The 17587-nt window shown below is 38.3% G+C and overlaps 1 protein-coding gene and 1 long non-coding RNA gene across 5 annotated transcripts; one reads left to right on the top strand and one right to left on the bottom strand.

The window, feature by feature from the left end:
* Nucleotides 1–1439: 1439 nt before the first annotated feature.
* Nucleotides 1440–3018, bottom strand: LOC147222789 (uncharacterized). Its single transcript, XR_015107709.1, has 2 exons — nucleotides 2802–3018; nucleotides 1440–1674 (listed from the first exon to the last, which is right to left on the bottom strand). It is a non-coding gene; the product is annotated as an uncharacterized LOC147222789 (long non-coding RNA).
* Nucleotides 3019–5357: 2339 nt separating this feature from the next.
* On the top strand, nucleotides 5358–15832 carry cmtr1 (cap methyltransferase 1). 4 transcript variants are annotated; one of them, XM_086167097.1, is made up of 25 exons: nucleotides 5490–5506; nucleotides 6121–6200; nucleotides 6526–6621; nucleotides 7277–7425; nucleotides 7620–7778; nucleotides 7877–7969; nucleotides 8065–8136; nucleotides 9237–9331; nucleotides 9678–9750; nucleotides 9834–10032; nucleotides 10098–10216; nucleotides 10325–10421; nucleotides 10640–10772; nucleotides 11043–11222; nucleotides 11301–11357; nucleotides 11453–11510; nucleotides 11618–11686; nucleotides 11900–12031; nucleotides 12306–12428; nucleotides 12707–12798; nucleotides 13458–13526; nucleotides 13793–13840; nucleotides 13938–14050; nucleotides 14620–14728; nucleotides 14856–15832. In XM_086167097.1, exons 3-25 carry the CDS (start codon nucleotides 6531–6533, stop codon nucleotides 14989–14991), a joined length of 2466 nt encoding a protein of 821 aa, XP_086023223.1. In that variant the 5' UTR covers nucleotides 5490–5506; nucleotides 6121–6200; nucleotides 6526–6530; the 3' UTR covers nucleotides 14992–15832. The 4 variants fall into 4 exon arrangements, with proteins under 4 accessions (XP_086023221.1, XP_086023222.1, XP_086023224.1 ...); XM_086167095.1 differs by lacking the exon at nucleotides 6121–6200 and having other exon boundaries at nucleotides 5358–5708; XM_086167096.1 differs by lacking the exon at nucleotides 6121–6200 and having other exon boundaries at nucleotides 5372–5506.
* Nucleotides 15833–17587: the final 1755 nt, after the last annotated feature.

Genomic DNA, 17587 nt, shown 5'->3' with positions numbered 1-17587 from the left:
ACGCGTCTTCATTTCAGGGTCAGTGACCTTTCATATGTAAGCATAAGCCGGTCTAAAAATGACTTGCATGGTAATAGGATCAATGTGGGATCTCAGTATCATTGCATTCACCTTGTCGCCTGTTTCACCTTCTAAGCCTCTTTTATACATTCAGTTAATGTTTATAATCTCTCCTTGCTTGAATCAGCTGATCAGGACATCTGTACACCATGTTTTTAGGCCCTGCTAATTTTCATTCCCCATCGTTGATACATTCATATGCTGTCAATTTTTTTTTCCGTTACAAAGAACAACAGTCACAAAGACATTCCAAGAAAAATTCTATCTATTTTAAGAGACCTTACCGGTCATTCCTCTATTTTCATCTTGTCGGACAGTGGTGTGCAACTGGAAGAGATCCGGGTGGATTCACACATTGTTCCAGGTGAACTCCAGAATGGCTGTCCTGGGTTCTACCTTTGACAACAATCCACAGGTCTATATATCGGTCCAGCCAGATTTCCTCCAGTCCAGCTCACAACACAAGCTGGAAGCACCCAATGTCACAAACTACTAATCTCATTCAGCATCAGAGTGATATGTACATTATTATGTGTTATGTACACAAAAAAAGTGCAAAGTAGCGGTAATATAAAAAAGAAAAAAAAACTCCTTTCTCATCGTACTGCCCTGGGAATATTTTTTATGTGTCTCTTTCAGAGTTCAGCACCTAAGAGTCAGAGGCTTCCTCTGTCTTTTATATTTACATTCACACAAGGGAAAGAGCAACCAAAGTTAAGGAGTCATACTTTTAACTCCAGAATAAAGAATGAATTAGAATCAAAGTGGGAAAAAAATAAATAAATGCCTTGATTCTCAGAATTACAGATGCTTCTTGTTTGATATCTTTCCCCAAGTCCTTGTGCAATCAAGAAAAGAGCAAATGCGTTCTGTTTTATCTAATCGACGAGCAATGGAAAACTAATTTTTGAATTAAAGACTGAGGAATTTGCTGGGATCAGTGTACACGTCCAAAATTGGAGACTTTCAAAATTCTACCTATTCAAATCATTGATCTAGTTTGAAAGATCAGATCTGGCTGAATTCTCCCATGATAAGGCACGGGATAAAGAGGGGATGGTGGTTCAAAGCGCTACATCAGCCAGTAGACACATCAAAAGCTGCAAGGGAAAAAAGCATGCTTGAAAGGAGAGGTAGCATTTACACAGGGAGTATTTCTTTTACTGCATTAGTAGAGCCTTAAGGCAAGAATTCTAACTCAAACGCAACAAAAACATAATGAAATCCAGAATGCAAGCAATGTAAAACTGGAACCACACTGAAGGGATTATGGGTCTGCCCAGAGAAAAACAACAGAAATATGATAGCATCACTTACATCAATCTTTTTCTTTTTTTGTTGTTATTTTTGTTTGTTTTTGCTTTTTGTGTGCATGCATATGTGTGTGTGTGTGTGTGTGTGTGTGTGTGTGTGTGTGTGTGTGTGTGTGTGTCTGTGTCTGTCACAGTTCTTCCATCTGTCTCATCTGAAGAGATGACTTGCAGGCTTGAAGTTCTGCGTGAGTTGCCGGGAGCTGTAGCCAGACATGCCAATTCCCATAAAGCCCAGGAGGACAGCCATGCGTGACATCACAGGGCCCTCTGTGGTCTGCAGCACAGTCTGTGCTGCCTGAGTCTGAAAAAGAGCAGGGGTCTCAATACCAAGAAGCCTAGGCAGATTCATCACCAGGGACGAGGTTGACCAAGAGACTAATTTGGACACTTCCCCACTGGCTCTGGCTATAGGAGAGGTTTTAAAATGCCACCTGTCTCATAGCAGCAATGGTCTTCCAATGAGAAGAAATCCTTATTGTTTTTCTTCCACTATTAATTAACAATTCAGCCACACCATTCAATATTTTTGTTCCTGGTTGAAGTCTCAGAGGTTTGAGTCAATCCATAAAAATCTTCCAAAGCCTGATATAAACTAAGTTAGTTCAGTATGTGTTGGCCACTGTCCTGTGAGAACTGTCTTTCTTTATGAATCTGATTATTCTACCAACAAATTAAGTGTTCCCTCATTAAGTTTGAAAACAATTCTAATAAACTGCTTTTCAACACAGTGGGAAAAAATAGATTATGAGAAAATGCATGTCTGTTAAACCATAGCAGCTGTTTGTATTTTATCAGGAAAGCATTTTGAAGATAAAAGTTTTTTTATGTGAAAAAAATACAAAAAAACACAAGATATTGTTTGTATGTACATGCAATTGCAATGAGGAACGGACCATAATTCTGTCGGTCTTTAAAACAATACTGAAAATGTTGGCAGTGTAATAACACCAATATTAGTATAAGGCAGTGAATGAAATGTTTTAGATTAATGGAAATACATAACTATTTTTTTGCAGAAAAAAGCAATTACTAATCATTTACATTAAGTCCACTCAAATAATTTGTGTAATTGGTAACTGTGACATTATTTTACACTGATCAACACTTGTCACTAGAGTGTATCCACAAGGAAAATTGGGAACATGAATGTCATGTTTTCCCCAGCAGATCCAATTAGAGGGCATTTGTCCAACCCCGGGGAACCTCAGCTTCAAATCCATTCAAAGACAGGCTGCTGTAATCCTCTGTTCTAAATCCTGCCATGACTCGTGCACGCGAATAGGCGCTTGAGAAATGATACATGAGAACCCATTTGACACAAAATCGGTAGCTGGTTTGGTTTTTTACAACAATGAAGCATGTGTACTGAGAAACACCATTTTGTAACTGATCTTCACAAAAAATAAAGATCTAGACATTTTTACCCACCTGGAGATATCGAATATATCCTGGAGTGAGTCGAGGGATGCGAAAAAACATGGTTGTTGTCTTCTGTAGTGTCACCTCTGAGACCACCCTCAGGACTTATAGCTTGGCAACTCAACCACAAAGTCCCCTCTCCCTTGGTTTCTCTAAAAGGCTCCCAGGTCCCTGGCTCAGTTACACCAACACACCTGCACTGTGATGATCTCCCTGAAGGCAATCTGGTCCCTACAGGTGGTTTATAAAGCCTTTTCAGCATTGTGTAATCTGGTCATGTGTTTGTCTGCATTGGTGTTGTGTGTGTGTGTGTGTGTGTGTGTGTGTGTTAACAGGGGATTAGCTGATCTACTGAAGACATGGAGGTCAGTATACCTCCTCTGTGCACTTCCTGCTAATTATATAGGAGATTTGGGACAATTAGCTCCATCACACCTGGTGACACAGCAACTCTTGAATGACATCCGTGAGGTCATTACTAAATAGGGTGGCAATTAGGTTTAACTGAATCGTAAATATTTTTGGAGCAACAACACAGAGGATTGTAGTGCATGTGGGATGACGCAAAACATCTACGTATATCATCAATTAAGTGTGCCGTTTAATGCGTACTTAAGTCCCAACCACCACGGTTGCTTTTTAATGGGTGGAAATTGAAACACATCGTCACAAACATTAACAGTGGCAGAAAGGTTGTCATTTGTTTGACCAGTTCAGATATTTATATTATCAAAAAATGTGAGTTGCACTGTGAAAAAAAAACAACATAGAATATACCGGAGTCCAAAAGAAGAAGTAAAAATGTGCAAATAAAGGCCTCTTTTGTATGCTCTGTAAAATCAGGGCTCTTTATGAAAACAAGCAGATAAACCATTGAACAGTTGAAATTCAACAAAGCACTTAATTCTAAATATTCATAGGAAATGGTTGCTTGACCTTGTACTACATTTTTGAAAAAAGCCAAACAATAAATTAGAATTCTGGCTAGACAACACACTATCTCTCTGTAAAGTATGATCATGATTCTATTTATAATTGGTTAAGTTATAAGGGTGCTGCCATTTATTAGTATAACATTCCACTATTTGGTCTAACATAAGACACAAAAATAGATTGTGACAATTTCACATTTTATTCTTGCCAGAGTACAAGTTCAGCCAGTTGCCAGTCCATCACAGGGCCACATATGGAAACATAAAACCATTCAGTCTTTCATTCACAGATGTGGGCCATTTAGACATATCAATTCTAGTTATTACATTGTCATATTTGCAAAAAACAAACAAACAAACAAACAAACAAACAGACAGCTGCTGGTTGCAAACAACTGCAAACAACTGCAATAATTAGCTAGTAGTAGTAAAAGAGTGAATTGGGTAACCATGTATGTTATTCTTTCAGAATGCAATCATTTATTAAATACTCAAAATAGTTGTTGGCATTTGAACAATAATTTGAGTAACGTTTGCGTGATAGCTCTCTTGGTTATGTGCAATGGGTCACAAAAAGGCTGAACTTCTTAGAAGGATTTTACAGACTAATAATGGTGACATGCAATGCCTTGACATGCTCCTTCTAAATTGTGTCACTAAAGAAGAGCATGCAAAGAATACCAAAGAAAACAGTGGTTTGTTCTGATTCAGCTTGGAAAAACAGATTTTCAGCACAGATCGTCTGTTGTCAGAAAAGTTGATGGTCATTTCTCACACTCATGTGACAATCCTGTGTACAATCCTGATGTACAATCCTGGAGTTCTTTTCCTTTCAGCTGCTCCCTTCAAGGATCACAGCAGTGAATCAGCTCCTCCATCTCACCTTATTCTCCATATCCTTGCCCTGACTATCATCAAGTTCTCTGATGTACAATCTTAATATATAATATCAAACAGTTCGTTTGTTTAGGCATTTGGTGACTTGCATGCCGGGAACAGATTAACTCAATGCAACAGACAAGATTGCTTTGACAAAAGGCCGGTTACTTAATTACACTGAAAACAATGCAATTAAAAGTTTTTTTTTTACCAGTTTGCTAAAGTTCAGTGCTACTTTTACAACTGTTTTCAAGTTTGTCTTTAAGTTGACATCACTCACAATTATGTGATATTCCAGGTTCTTTTTATTGTTACTTTATGTCTGTCTATCTTCCTTTATTCATTGATCCGCTTTGCTTTTTGCTATGATTCTAGAAAAAATGGTAAATGTAATAGATTACTGTACTTCCACAGACATATTTACTAGGAGATATCATAGCAAACGTTGCATATCATATTTTAAGCATATTTTCTTTCACAGTTACCCAAAGTATCATCACAGCTTTACCTTCACAGTGCAAGGACACCCCTCCAGAAAACATGTCAGACTTTTCTTGATCTCTTTGGTAAACTAATGCAGTGATATTCGCATCAATATATATTTTTAAATTTCAACCACTTCGATACGGTGATTTGGTGTATAACTTTGAAATATTCAAAGCCAAAACACTGTTAACACAAATACAGGCACTCGTTCAGCCAGCCGTTACGTCATTAGTACGTCTCGCAAAGACTGAAGGACCCCTCCGAGCTCAAAAAGAAAACATGCGCTAAATCAAACTAGCCTGTCGTTAAACTTTCCAACAAATAAAACTGACCTATGAACTATTGGATGTAATGCGGATTTAACGTCATATGATTCTCCGTTTCACCGCAGGAGAGTGAACTCTTTCCTCTGTGTCGGTAAAAACTTGCTAGCTAAGTTAACTAGCTAACAGTTGAAGCTGCGCAGTTTGGTATCTCAAAAAAAAAAAACTGAAACCTGATTCGAATCTGTCCGCCTTTAACAAGTAGTTTTAATTTACTAAAATATATCTTGCACGGAGGCATGGGCCACCTTTAACTAATTTTACTGTGAGACTACTGCTAAACACAACATTAAAAGGTAAAGATTCGTATATGCTGCAAGTTGAATTAAGATTTCCGTCACAGTACTAGTAATCAAGTTCATGCTATGGTTGTTAAAACAGTGTCATGTAATTAGACATACAGACCTCATACGAATGAATTGGTAATGCACCATGGGAATAAACAAGTATAACAATTTTCTGAAAATGCTGTGTTTGTAATATGATAATAATAATACTAATAATAGTAAGGTAGAAGATTGCATGTTTCCACATTTTGTATGATTATTTAAGTGTTGCATGGCACCCAAGTCTGCACATTTTGCCAATATATTTTCTGCACAATTCATTATTCCGATTTTTTGTGGAATACCAAAGGAAAACAATCTGCTGGCTAACTTGACCCCTATCACATCAATTTCTCGATCCTTCACTCTGTCTCACTGACAGATAGTCTTTTCCAATTGGATTCATTATCAAGGCAGGGAACTACCAGCACAGCTACTCATATCAACAGAGGCTCTACCTAAGTAATTGTCCTTGATTCGCCATCAATATCTCAACCCACCTCACATAAAATGTATTTTTTTAATTTCCTGGTTCCACCAAGTCATCTATTGTAAAAAATATTGATTTTATTTATAGGTATAATTTTAGTGTGTCAGTCTGAATGGAATAACTGCAGTGATCTCAATATTTGAAATGTCGAAACTGGTTGATTCACTTACAAACCTATATTGATGTTGATATTAGATATAAAACTGACAATTGTATAACCACATTTTACCGTTTAATTATATGAAGTTGATTAATTCTGTATAATTGGATCTTTAATTCTTTTATAAACTGTTACAGCCATCATGAAGAGGAGACACGATGGAACGTCGCCTCCAACAAAAAAGCGCCGTGATGACAGCAGTTCCGATGAAGAGTCAAGACTATCCAGACAAGGTAGATAAAGAAGAGAATAAAGACCTTTATTGTCACATTCAGTTATACATTGAGCACGACATCAACGAAATTTGACCACTGCATTTAGCCCATCATAGATGAGCCATGAGCAGAAGGCATCTACTGAGCAGCACTAGGGAGCGGCTGATTTCCTATTTCCAACTCTATTGCCTAATGCTTAAATATTCCATTATTTATCTTTTAAAAGAAAAATCAATGGCGAGTGCTGTTTTATGGGCCAACTCCTGCTGGGTATGGCACTTGTTATAAGAGAAACCATTCTGTCTAGATAAATGTTGAAAGATGTGTCATGACATCAGAATAATAAGCAGCATCTTTATCCCTGTAATTTTCAAGTTCTGACATTGTTGGTAGTTTTTTTAAGGATTTTTTTTTAGGATCTTTGTACAAACAATTTGAAGACTAAATCGATGTAGACACAGTTTAAATGTGACCAATCCCTTGATTTTACCTCAACTCCATTCCCTGTGCTAGCTCTTACCTTTTCAAGGGTAACTCAAATCATTGCTGTCATAAGTCTTTAGTTTCAGTTTATATTTAATCAAAATTATCAGACAGGCAAGATTAGCTTTATGGATTTGAATCTGTATCTACATCGGTCATATCTGTTTGTATTTGTGTTCGTTCTGTCCAGACTCCAGCCAAAATGAATCTTTCAGTGACCAGGAGGATCACAGGCCAGGGTTTTCCATGCCCTCGGTGTCCTTCAGTTCCCAGGACACGGACTCCTCCTCACAAACTTCCAAGTTCTCTATGTATAACAGTGTATCACAGAAACTCATGGTAATATTATTAACCCACTCACTAATCCAATTTTGCAGTGGAATGAATTCCACACAAGATTATAGAAAATCTTTATTGTCATTGTACCGGGTAATGTGAAATACAGAGAAATTAATTTTACTTTAGAATCAGTTCAGTAGAGACACAAGTTACATATTTCTCTCTCACTTCCCAATTCTCTTTTGAACTTTTAGGCAAAGATGGGGTTTCGTGAGGGCGAGGGTCTGGGGAAGTTTGGCCAGGGACGCAAGGAAATTGTCGAGGCCTCAACTCAAAGAGGAAGAAGAGGTTTAGGTCTCACTTTGCAGGGCTTCCAGGGAGAACTGAACGTTGACTGGAGAGATGAACCGGAGGTATGTAGTACATTTCTACAATATTTTCAGTCAGTAGTTAAGTAATCATTGTCATTCACATTATGGTAGAGTATTGACATGGTCTTGTCATGTCCCAGCCCAGTGCTATTGAAAAAGTTGAGTGGTTTCCAGAATGTACCACAGAGACTCCAGACGCAGATGAGCTAAGCGACTGGATGACAACAGGGCAGGTAAATGCTTGTTGGGACAAGATCGACATGCACTCAGTACTTTGTCCTTTGCTTTCCTTATGTATTCTATTTCTAAGGCATATGTTTTGCCACAGCGAAAACTGAAAATTGAGGATGAAACAGAGTTTTGCACCGAAGATCTCCTGCACACTCTTCTAAGGTGCAAGGTGAGTCAAAAAGGCAAACAGACTCTATATTTGTTGGAATGAAGGGGTGAAATTCCTTAGTTGGCCAAGATACAGTACTTTGTAGTTTTTTAATGTTGCATGTTTTCTCACTCTATTATCTTTTTTTGACTGTTGAATAATTAAATACTACTCAGTCATCAAAGTAATAATTTTTCTTCTGTCAAATCATATCACGCATGTTCAGCTTAGAAACAAGCATGGGAAGGGACACGGAGAAACAGGGGGGTTCTTAAGGTGCGGGTCTATATCTGGGTAGTAGTTATAATTTAATGTTGGATCACGAATCCACTTTGCTATTTTCTTGCTAATCAAATATAACACCTGTTAATATCCATACAGAAATGTTCTCAGTTTGATGTAAGGTGATGGTGATAGGCAATTTTTTATTCATATTTTTAAGTTATTATTGTTTTTATTTTCCATATTTTATTCAGTAGAATTACTGGGGAACTGAACTAAAAAAAATGAATATCATCTTTAATATCACTTTATCTGAATTTATTGTGTATATGTGAAAATTAATGTAATATTCTGTCCATACAGAATATAATGCAAATATTTCATTGTGATTTATTTCTGTAAAATCTGTCAGTAAAAATCTGTATTTCTATTGTGACGCTAGCATGGCTGTTTTATCAACAAAGTGCCGTGGCCAAATTATATTTGATAAACACAAAGATCATTGGAAAGCGTCAACACTACCACACTAAATTGTAAAGTAAAGTATTTCCAGAATAATCTTGTGGTTTCAGGTTTATAAAGCAGGAAGCTTTATCAGGGAAAATATTACTTTGTCCTCCCTTCAAAGCAAATAAAGTATTTGTCACATGTTGGTCTTTATTACAAAATAAAGTCAAAGATGTTCATTAACTGTCTATAATGGGACCTCCATATAACAAAGCTAGATTGTGTTTTCTCAGAGAATAAAAAAAATGCTTCAGCAGCTTAGAACTAAATTACTGTTGAGAAAATAAGATTTTCCCCCAGTGGAGAATAGCAATAGAACATCTGAGGGTTCTTGTTCAACAGTAATAACCTTGCATTATTGATGGTTTTCCAATCTGTGTTTCTGTATTCAGACAGTGTTTGACAGCCTCGAGGGTGAGGAGATGAGGAGAGCACGGACACGATCCAACCCTTATGAGACCATCAGAGGAGGAATCTTCCTCAACAGGTTGATCTTGAGCAAGTCACCATGTTTTGGCTTAAAGTGACTCTGGACTGTCTGCTGAGTTTTTTGGAGTGTTTGATTTTATTTGCTGTTTATTTGCCGTTAAAAACGCAGATGTTTAAATAGTGGGAACAGTGTCAATTTCATGGAATCATACACAATAACAGCTGAAAATTAAGAATTAGGTAGTTTTTGCTTTCTATTAAAAATTGTGATTTATTTATTTTTTATTGGTTGAACTAATGACAGTAACAAATATTATATGGCTCCCGATATAGTAATGGGGGTTTTAACAAGTTATTAAGCTGGCCGCTAAGTGAAATCTCTGTGTTGTGTTCACTGTGTATAGAGCAGCTATGAAAATGGCCAACATTGATCACTGCTTTGACTATATGTTCACCAACCCAAAGGATTCACATGGGGTGAGTTAATCACAGCTCTCCTCTATGTCATACTGAATCTGTTTTGGCCCTTTTTTTATAACAATATGGCTCTCATTGCTTAGACGTCTCTGACAAAAGACCGTGTGGGTGAGCTTCTGTACTTCGGGGATGTCTGTGCGGGACCTGGAGGCTTTTCAGAATACATACTGTGGAAAAGACGCTGGCACTCCAAGGGTTTCGGCATGACCCTGAAAGGACCCTGTGACTTCAAATTAGAGGACTTCTATGCTGCGCCGAGCGAGTTATTTGAGCCATATTATGGTATGTTCACAAATATTTGATGTGTCCACATGAGGAGATCAGCAATTTAGCTCTGTGTTATGCAGGTGAAGGGGGCGTGGATGGAGACGGTGACATCACTCGGCCTGAAAATGTAACTGCATTTAGAAACTTTGTGCTGGAGAACACAGAGAGAAGAGGGCTGCACTTCCTGATGGCAGATGGGGTGAGATCTTACTCTTTTTAAATTTTTGATGGTAGATTATTCATTTAGAAGAAATATTCCTAATTTTCCGGACTCTTTGGTTTTAATGCATATCTGTATGACTGTCAGGGTTTTTCTGTGGAAGGACAAGAAAACATCCAGGAGATCTTAAGCAAACAGCTGTTACTCTGTCAGTTCCTCACTGCCCTCTCTACACTCAGGACAGGTACTCGTGTCTTCTTTACACCTTCCCATTTGCTGAATTCTACATTTTTAAAATGAACCATATCCACGCAAAGTCCTAAAGTAAATGATAATGATTTGATTAAAAATTAGATTGGTCCCTACTGTTTGAGATCCACATTTTTCTGTAGAATCTGCTTTACTCCATCAAATATCTGTCATTACAGCTGCATTATCACAGAATTTCTTTGACCTCTCCAGGTGGCCATTTTGTTTGTAAGACGTTTGACCTATTCACCCCGTTCAGCGTGGGCCTGGTCTACCTGCTTTACCTCTGCTTTGACAGGGTGTCTCTCTTCAAACCTGTCACCAGCCGGCCTGCCAACTCTGAAAGGTATGACACATCTGTGGGAAGATGCTCTGCATACTGACATAATGAAAGTTGATTGAGTGGGTTGTGTCTGAATTCTCATGAATAATCAGAATTACTAGTCTGTAACCAACACAGCAACGACCACTAAGTGGAAAGTACTGAGTTAAACCAAGTCGGACTAAACATCAGTAATTCTAAAGGCATTTCCACTACACGTTGTTTAACATTAGTGTATTAGAAATAAACAAAGGAGAGAGGGCTGTCTCATGAATCTGTAAATGTCGCCCACAGGTACGTCGTGTGTCGAGGTTTGAAGCCTGGTTCAGATGCCGTCAGGGAGTACATGTTCAGAGTCAACCTGAAGCTGAATCAGTTGAAAAATACAGACATGGATGTTTTAGAAGTGGTTCCCTTGCACATCATCAAGGAAGACAGTGACTTCTACCAGTTTATGATCAACTCCAATGAGAGGTAGAGTGAAGCATCTTCCCTTTTTATCTTTGCATTTACAACACTGACTGACTGCTGTTTCATGTATTTTTGCTGCAGCTTCTGTGCAGTCCAGATCAAGGCCCTGGCTAAGATCCACGCTTTTGTTGTAGATTTGTGAGTACATGCCCTTCATTAGCAGCTATCACTTTTTAAAAGTGAGTGGTCATGTTTCTGTATGTACTTGACTGGGTGTATGATCTTCATTCTAGGAGTCTGTCAGAGCTGAGACAAGCAGACTTACGGAAGGAGTGTTTGAAGCTCTGGGGGGTAAGTGCGGAAGACTGATTACATTAATGCTCATACGTTTCTTTTTTATCAGGCAGAGTCTTATTTGATTTAATTGCCCCATAAAAATCTAGATCTTCCATTTCCAGGTTCCGGACAAGGCCAGAGTTACTCCTGCTTCATCAGACCCAAAGTCCAAATTCTATGAACTGATCAAGGTCAGTTTACTTTTCTGGGATCAGAGAAAACTGAATGGAAGTAAAACCATCCTTGTTTCTTAAGAGGATGAGACTGCAGTTGTAAACAGATGTTAACTCTGCTGAATCACAGAGATATGCATATCATGAGTCAATCAGTCCTGATTTGTTGTAAACATTGGTCCGTCCCTAAATATGACTTCTCTCTGCCTCTGATCTCAACGGACGCGCCAGAATTCTGACCTGGAGTCGTTCCAGAGCAAAATCACACCGCTGAACTCCAGCACTCTGGAAAAGCTGCGCTCCGTTCTGGACCACCGGTGCATTGTGGGAGGGGGAGAGCAGATCTTCCTGTTAGCATTGGGGGTGAGTCTAGACAGGCATTGCTCTGCTGCAGTCCAGTGCTCCACACTCTCATTTCTTATGTTTTTGCAAACATAAAAAGTAATTTGTGATGGTCCGTTTTATGTCTGATTAAAAAAAAATGTTACCCTTTCCTCTTAACGTTTTGTTAGGCAAACCCATTCGCCCTTGAGAATTTGGTCTGTATGTATGAAAGGGATCTAGTGTGATGCTCTCTGTTTTTGATGAAGTGTTTTCACATATTTTTCTTATCTTTTACTGATATTTTCAATGGCAGAAGTCTCAGATTTACACATGGGATGGAAAAATGCCTATGCGCTGGAGAAAACTAGAGTTCAAACTAGAGCTGCCAAGAGATACTCTTCTGAGTGTGGAGATTGTCCAAGAGCTGAAAGGCGAGGTGAGCTTGGCAGAAGAGAATTATTCGACTAAACTGATGAAATATCATTACCAGTGTTAGAAACTCTTTACACTTGGCTTTAGTTTGTTTATTGTTGCTCAAATGTTCAAGCAATGGTGTCATAATTTCACACCAGATATATGGGTGGAAGGTACAACAAATTTTACTGCAATAGGCTCTAAGAATCAAAGTTAGGATGTAAAGTTATGCATTATTTCTTTCAAAATAGATTATTTGAAGCGTTGTTTTATCTGACTGGCTGTCTGCTCGATACACAGGGAAAAGCTCAACGGCGAATAAATGCTGTTCATGTTATGGATGCGCTCATAATAAATGGCACTGATGTACGAGATCAGCACTTCAACCAACGGTACCTCTTGCCCCTATTCGTATGTTGAAGTCTCCCATTGTGTCTGATCTTTCACATCGTACAAGATATATCATTATCTAGTTATATCTAACATCACATGTGGTGGAACCAGGTTTAGATATCTTTGTTTATCCCTATAGAGCGAGAATGACAAAAAATAATGTTACATGTCTGTAAAGTATATTCTACTTTTTGGGAAAATCACTTTACAATAGTCAGGTAGATGCAAAGACACTAACAGTAAAACTTTCCCATTATAACAACAGTCACCAAAGGTTGGTAGGTTTAAAAAAAAATACTAGGTTTACGGGGTAATTAATTTTGTGAAATGATGTGAGGGAAATTAGGATCCAGATTTTCAAAAAGTTTGAATTCCTGCCAACAGCTTTTGTAATCATCCGTCCTTAACAGACATTGTGATAATCCACAACCCCATCATGGATGGCATATCCATCCCTCTGTCTGGAAGCCAGAGAACTTGAGTGATTTGCATCACTTTTGATAAGTTAACTGGCTTTATTTATGTTGTAATGCACCTTCTGATTTTATGTAACTGTAGAACTGAAGTCAATCACATCTAGACCCCAGTCCTAAATAAACCTCTAGTGATTGAAAAGGTCTTGATCCTCAAGGCACTAAATTAGCCTCTTTTTGTCAAGGATCCAGATGGCTGAGAAATTTGTGAAGGCAGTGGCCAAACCAAGCCGACCCGACATGAACCCGATCAGGTATCATTTTGAAACAGCCATGTTGTAAGAATGCAGTGATTTGAGTCAAACTGTGAGCTCAGCTTTTTAAAAATAACCCCTGTCATAAAAAATTTTGAGATGAGATTGGCATTTTAAGTTTCCATCAAGCAAGGATACTCCTCGAGTCAGTATGACACTTTTAATGGCCACTGTGATCAAAGTTGAAGGGTGATTGTGGTTATAAACTGTCAAACTGATTGTAATGCTATTCTATTGCAACATCCTGCTTTGTGTCAACGGAACAGAGTGAAGGAGGTTTACAGGTTGGAGGAAATGGAGAAAATCTTTGTCAGGTATGGAAGAGAGGCAGGTTTCATACAGTTAACTAGAATTTAAGATCTCCTATGAATATTGACGTTATATTTGGGATTTTGTCCTTTGTGTTTTTAGACTAGAAATGAAGGTAACGAAGAGTTCAGGAGGAGTCCCACGTCTGTCCTACACTGGCAGGGACGACAGACACTTCCTTCCAACAGGCCTCTATATTATCAAGACCATCAATGGTTTGTCTTTGTTTTCTGGAAGATCCCCCTGTGTGACTAAATTCAAATGATTGTCTCTATATGTGGCGCAGCGGTCGATTGCCGACCAGTCCATGATTTACTGTCACTTGGCTTCTTGCCCAATGGTAGCTGAGCTCCAGCGTCCCCACGACCCTAAGTGCAGGATAAGCAGTAGATAATGAATGAATTAATGATATTTGGTAAAGTAATTGGAATATGTCCAGTATTTTCTGAGACTTTTCTTAACTGCCAAAATGTTCCCCCATCATGACCTTATTCCCACTAGATATTAGAGTAACCTTTAGACATAAGTATGTGTTGATGTTGCTACACATATAGACAGAAATGCTTCCTCTTCACATTTTGTGTAGCAGTTAATGACTTGACATAATAGCATGATTTGTTACCCAAAAATATGTAAAAACAGAAATAGAAAATTGCACAATACAGCGATTCCCCCTCAGACAAACCAAAAAAAATGGATGAAGAAATCTCCTGGTCTTAATGACTGTATTATAAACAAATGTTAATGACCAGATATTTATCCTTTTTCTGACTGTCAATTTTAGAGCCTTGGATGATGGCATACAGTAAAAGCCACAAGAAGAAATTCTTCTTCAACAAGATGACCAAGGAATCTACATATGACATGCCAACTAACTCTGCTTCACCCTTCCAGTATGCATATATTATTATTATTAGTAGTAGTAGTAATTATAAGCTTATTTGTGTCAGTTGTACTTTGGTGAATTCAGTATTATGGGAACATTTGATGCTGAGTCATTCTTTGTCTTGTCATCCTCAGTGTCTGCCACTCAGAGCGTCTCTTCTGGGCGTGGGTAGATGGGGTCATAGTTCATGACTCTCAAACCCGAGTGGATCCAGAGAAACTTTCCAAAGATGATGTTCTTACCTTCATCCGCTCGAATTACCAGCCCTAGAACACTTGCCAACAGTGACAATTTTACCTTGATGCACTAACTTTTAAAACGATGGCATCTTCTCAATAGCAGTTTAGTTGTTTGATATTTATGAAAAGAAAAGAGGGATTATTATATGGAAGGCATCACATCTGATTTAAGTTGTTTAATCCCTTTTTGTAGTCCAAGTAAATATCACGTACTAAACTGCTTCATGACTGTTTAAAAGCAAAGATAATCCTTGTAATCAACTCAGCATACCATAAAAAGGGAATTGCATTTCAGGAGCTGAAGTCAGAAAAGTTAACCTCTCTAAAGATGATATTTGGTGTCTTTCTGAGAGAGGGAGAGAGATTAGACAAACCAGTTTGACTGTAATGAAAATACTGCGTACAAAGATAATGTGAAATGCATGGTCTTGTATCTCAAATTTTACTCAACCGTACTTAAGCGTGCACATACACACACACACACAGTTATGTCACATTGGCAATTCACTGAGAAATGCATCTGCCATAAAGTCGAGTTCCAAATGTCAAACTGTGAATCCTCATCTATAAACCTGCCTTGCTCGCTTCAGTGCACACATAAACTGCGCCATCTCATTCGACATGAGTCTCGCTGTCTCACTTCTGCAACCACACACTATCAAAACACTTATAGGTGTGATGTTTTTGTTTTTTTTTTAATTGCAGTTGTGTCACTTAAAGGTTGGGGGGGGTCCTTTTTTCAGTTGTTCATTATTAGTCTTTGTTGTTCTTTGACTATTTCAAAAGTGTTTTTCTTCTTTCAAAGTTATGAATTATGTCAATGTAAATAGCAGAAAGTGCAGTAAATAAATTGGAACTGCTCTTCCTTTGAATGGGTTTTGTGCATATCTGACTACAGAAGACCATTGAACATACAACAACCCTCTGCAGTTTCAGAAGGTCATTCATGGTAAAGTTTTTGTAAAACTTAAATGCTCAATAACTATAGAAACTTGAAAATGAAAAAGGTGCATAAACAATAAACCTTTATTGCGCCGTTTTGCTGCTTGTCTCTTTAAGTTTAACAAGTGGCTGATTCTTCTCCTTCTTGCTGATAATGTTTCATATAAAAACCCTGTCTTGTAATGCCATGTTTTAATGTGTTGATTACTACATCATACAATGAATGACAAATTCTTTAAAAGTCAGTGGTGTGTATCACTAGTCCTGGGTAGCTAAATAATTTCAGCAAATCTTAAGATCATGCTTCGAAGGATTTATCTTCTGAAATCATTCTGTACGTGTTTCACCAATTTAAGTGTTTTTCGATCTAAACATGCTCCAGAACTATAAATGAGCTTCACCCATGGAGCTGGATGTGAGGCACTAAATAATAGATCTGACACAAGCATTATTATTCTTTCTTCACTTCATTACGATGTGTAAACAAAACAAGAAATAGGGGTCAGGAATGTCCTTTCACCCTCCCCTTGTGAATCAAAGCAGAAGTCTTGAAAGGGAAGCAGAGGTTGCTTTACCTGCTGTTGACCCTTAAAGTAGGACAAACAAACACAATGACACCAAGTTGTATAACCACCACTGCCTTCACTAGCAATCCAAGGACTAATTCTGGGAAGAAAATGTGGTAACTCTATTATGAAAATGTGTTTTAACGAGATTTATTCTCTGGGCGTAAAAATAAAAAAATATGTCTTAATACATTTGATAAACAATCAATCAACAAATAGAGGACTACTGGCAGCAGTCCCATGCCAAGTGGCGGTTCATCTTTCGCGGTCTTGCTGTATCGCGGATTTCATTTTCTTTTTTTTTTCTACATCACGGATTTTTCGCTGTGCCACGGATTTTTGCGATATAAATGTATCGTTATATATTCATCATTTCAATAAATTTTATGATAAAGCGAGTTTTTTTTAGGGTGGCGACCACCCAGAGTATGGAGTTCTGTATCCTGGGCTCTGATTCGCTCAGCGACCGTAGCATCATTCTCTGCTTCCCTGCTCATAGCATTGCGTTCAGCATCTTACCGTGTCCATTCCACATCGAAGTGCGATCGATAGTCGTAGTACTACTCTGCGCTGTTGCTTTTTGGAAAGTTATTCATTTATTTTAACCCCTATTATGAAGCCTAAACGTTCTGCGCCTTCTAAGCTACCTGGCACTGAACCTAAGCGGCAGAGGAAGATGCTAACCATCGTAGAAAAAGTGCAACTTCTCGACATGTTGAAAGAAGGCAGAAGCTTTGCTGCTGTAGGCCGCCATTATGACATTAATGAATCTTCTGTCCGGTATATAAAGAAGGACGAAAAGAATATCAGGACAACAGCAGCAGTGTCTTTGAACAAGACTGCAAAGAGGGTGGTAACGTCCCGCAATAAGGCTATAGTAAGGATGGAGTCTGCATTGGCCCTGTGGATCAGCGACTGCAGGAGCAAGAATATCTCACTGGATACCAACACCATCCGCACAAAGGCCAAGATACTTCATGATAATTTTGTTGAAAGAAGTGACAATCGTTGCAAAGAAGAGGACGACCATACAGAAGCAGGAGCATCGAGTGCTTCTTCCACCAAACACACCCCATTCAGTGCCAGCAAGGGCTGGTTTGATAAGTTTCAGCAGCGCTT

The sequence above is a fragment of the Fistularia commersonii genome, chromosome 20, assembly GCF_037954325.1.
Source record: "Fistularia commersonii isolate RoL2024-O1a breed Wild chromosome 20, RoL_Fcom_v1.0, whole genome shotgun sequence".
NCBI lineage: Eukaryota > Metazoa > Chordata > Actinopteri > Syngnathiformes > Fistulariidae > Fistularia > Fistularia commersonii.
The sequence above is the reverse complement of the archived record's forward strand: the minus strand, read 5'-3'. Positions and strand labels throughout refer to the sequence as shown.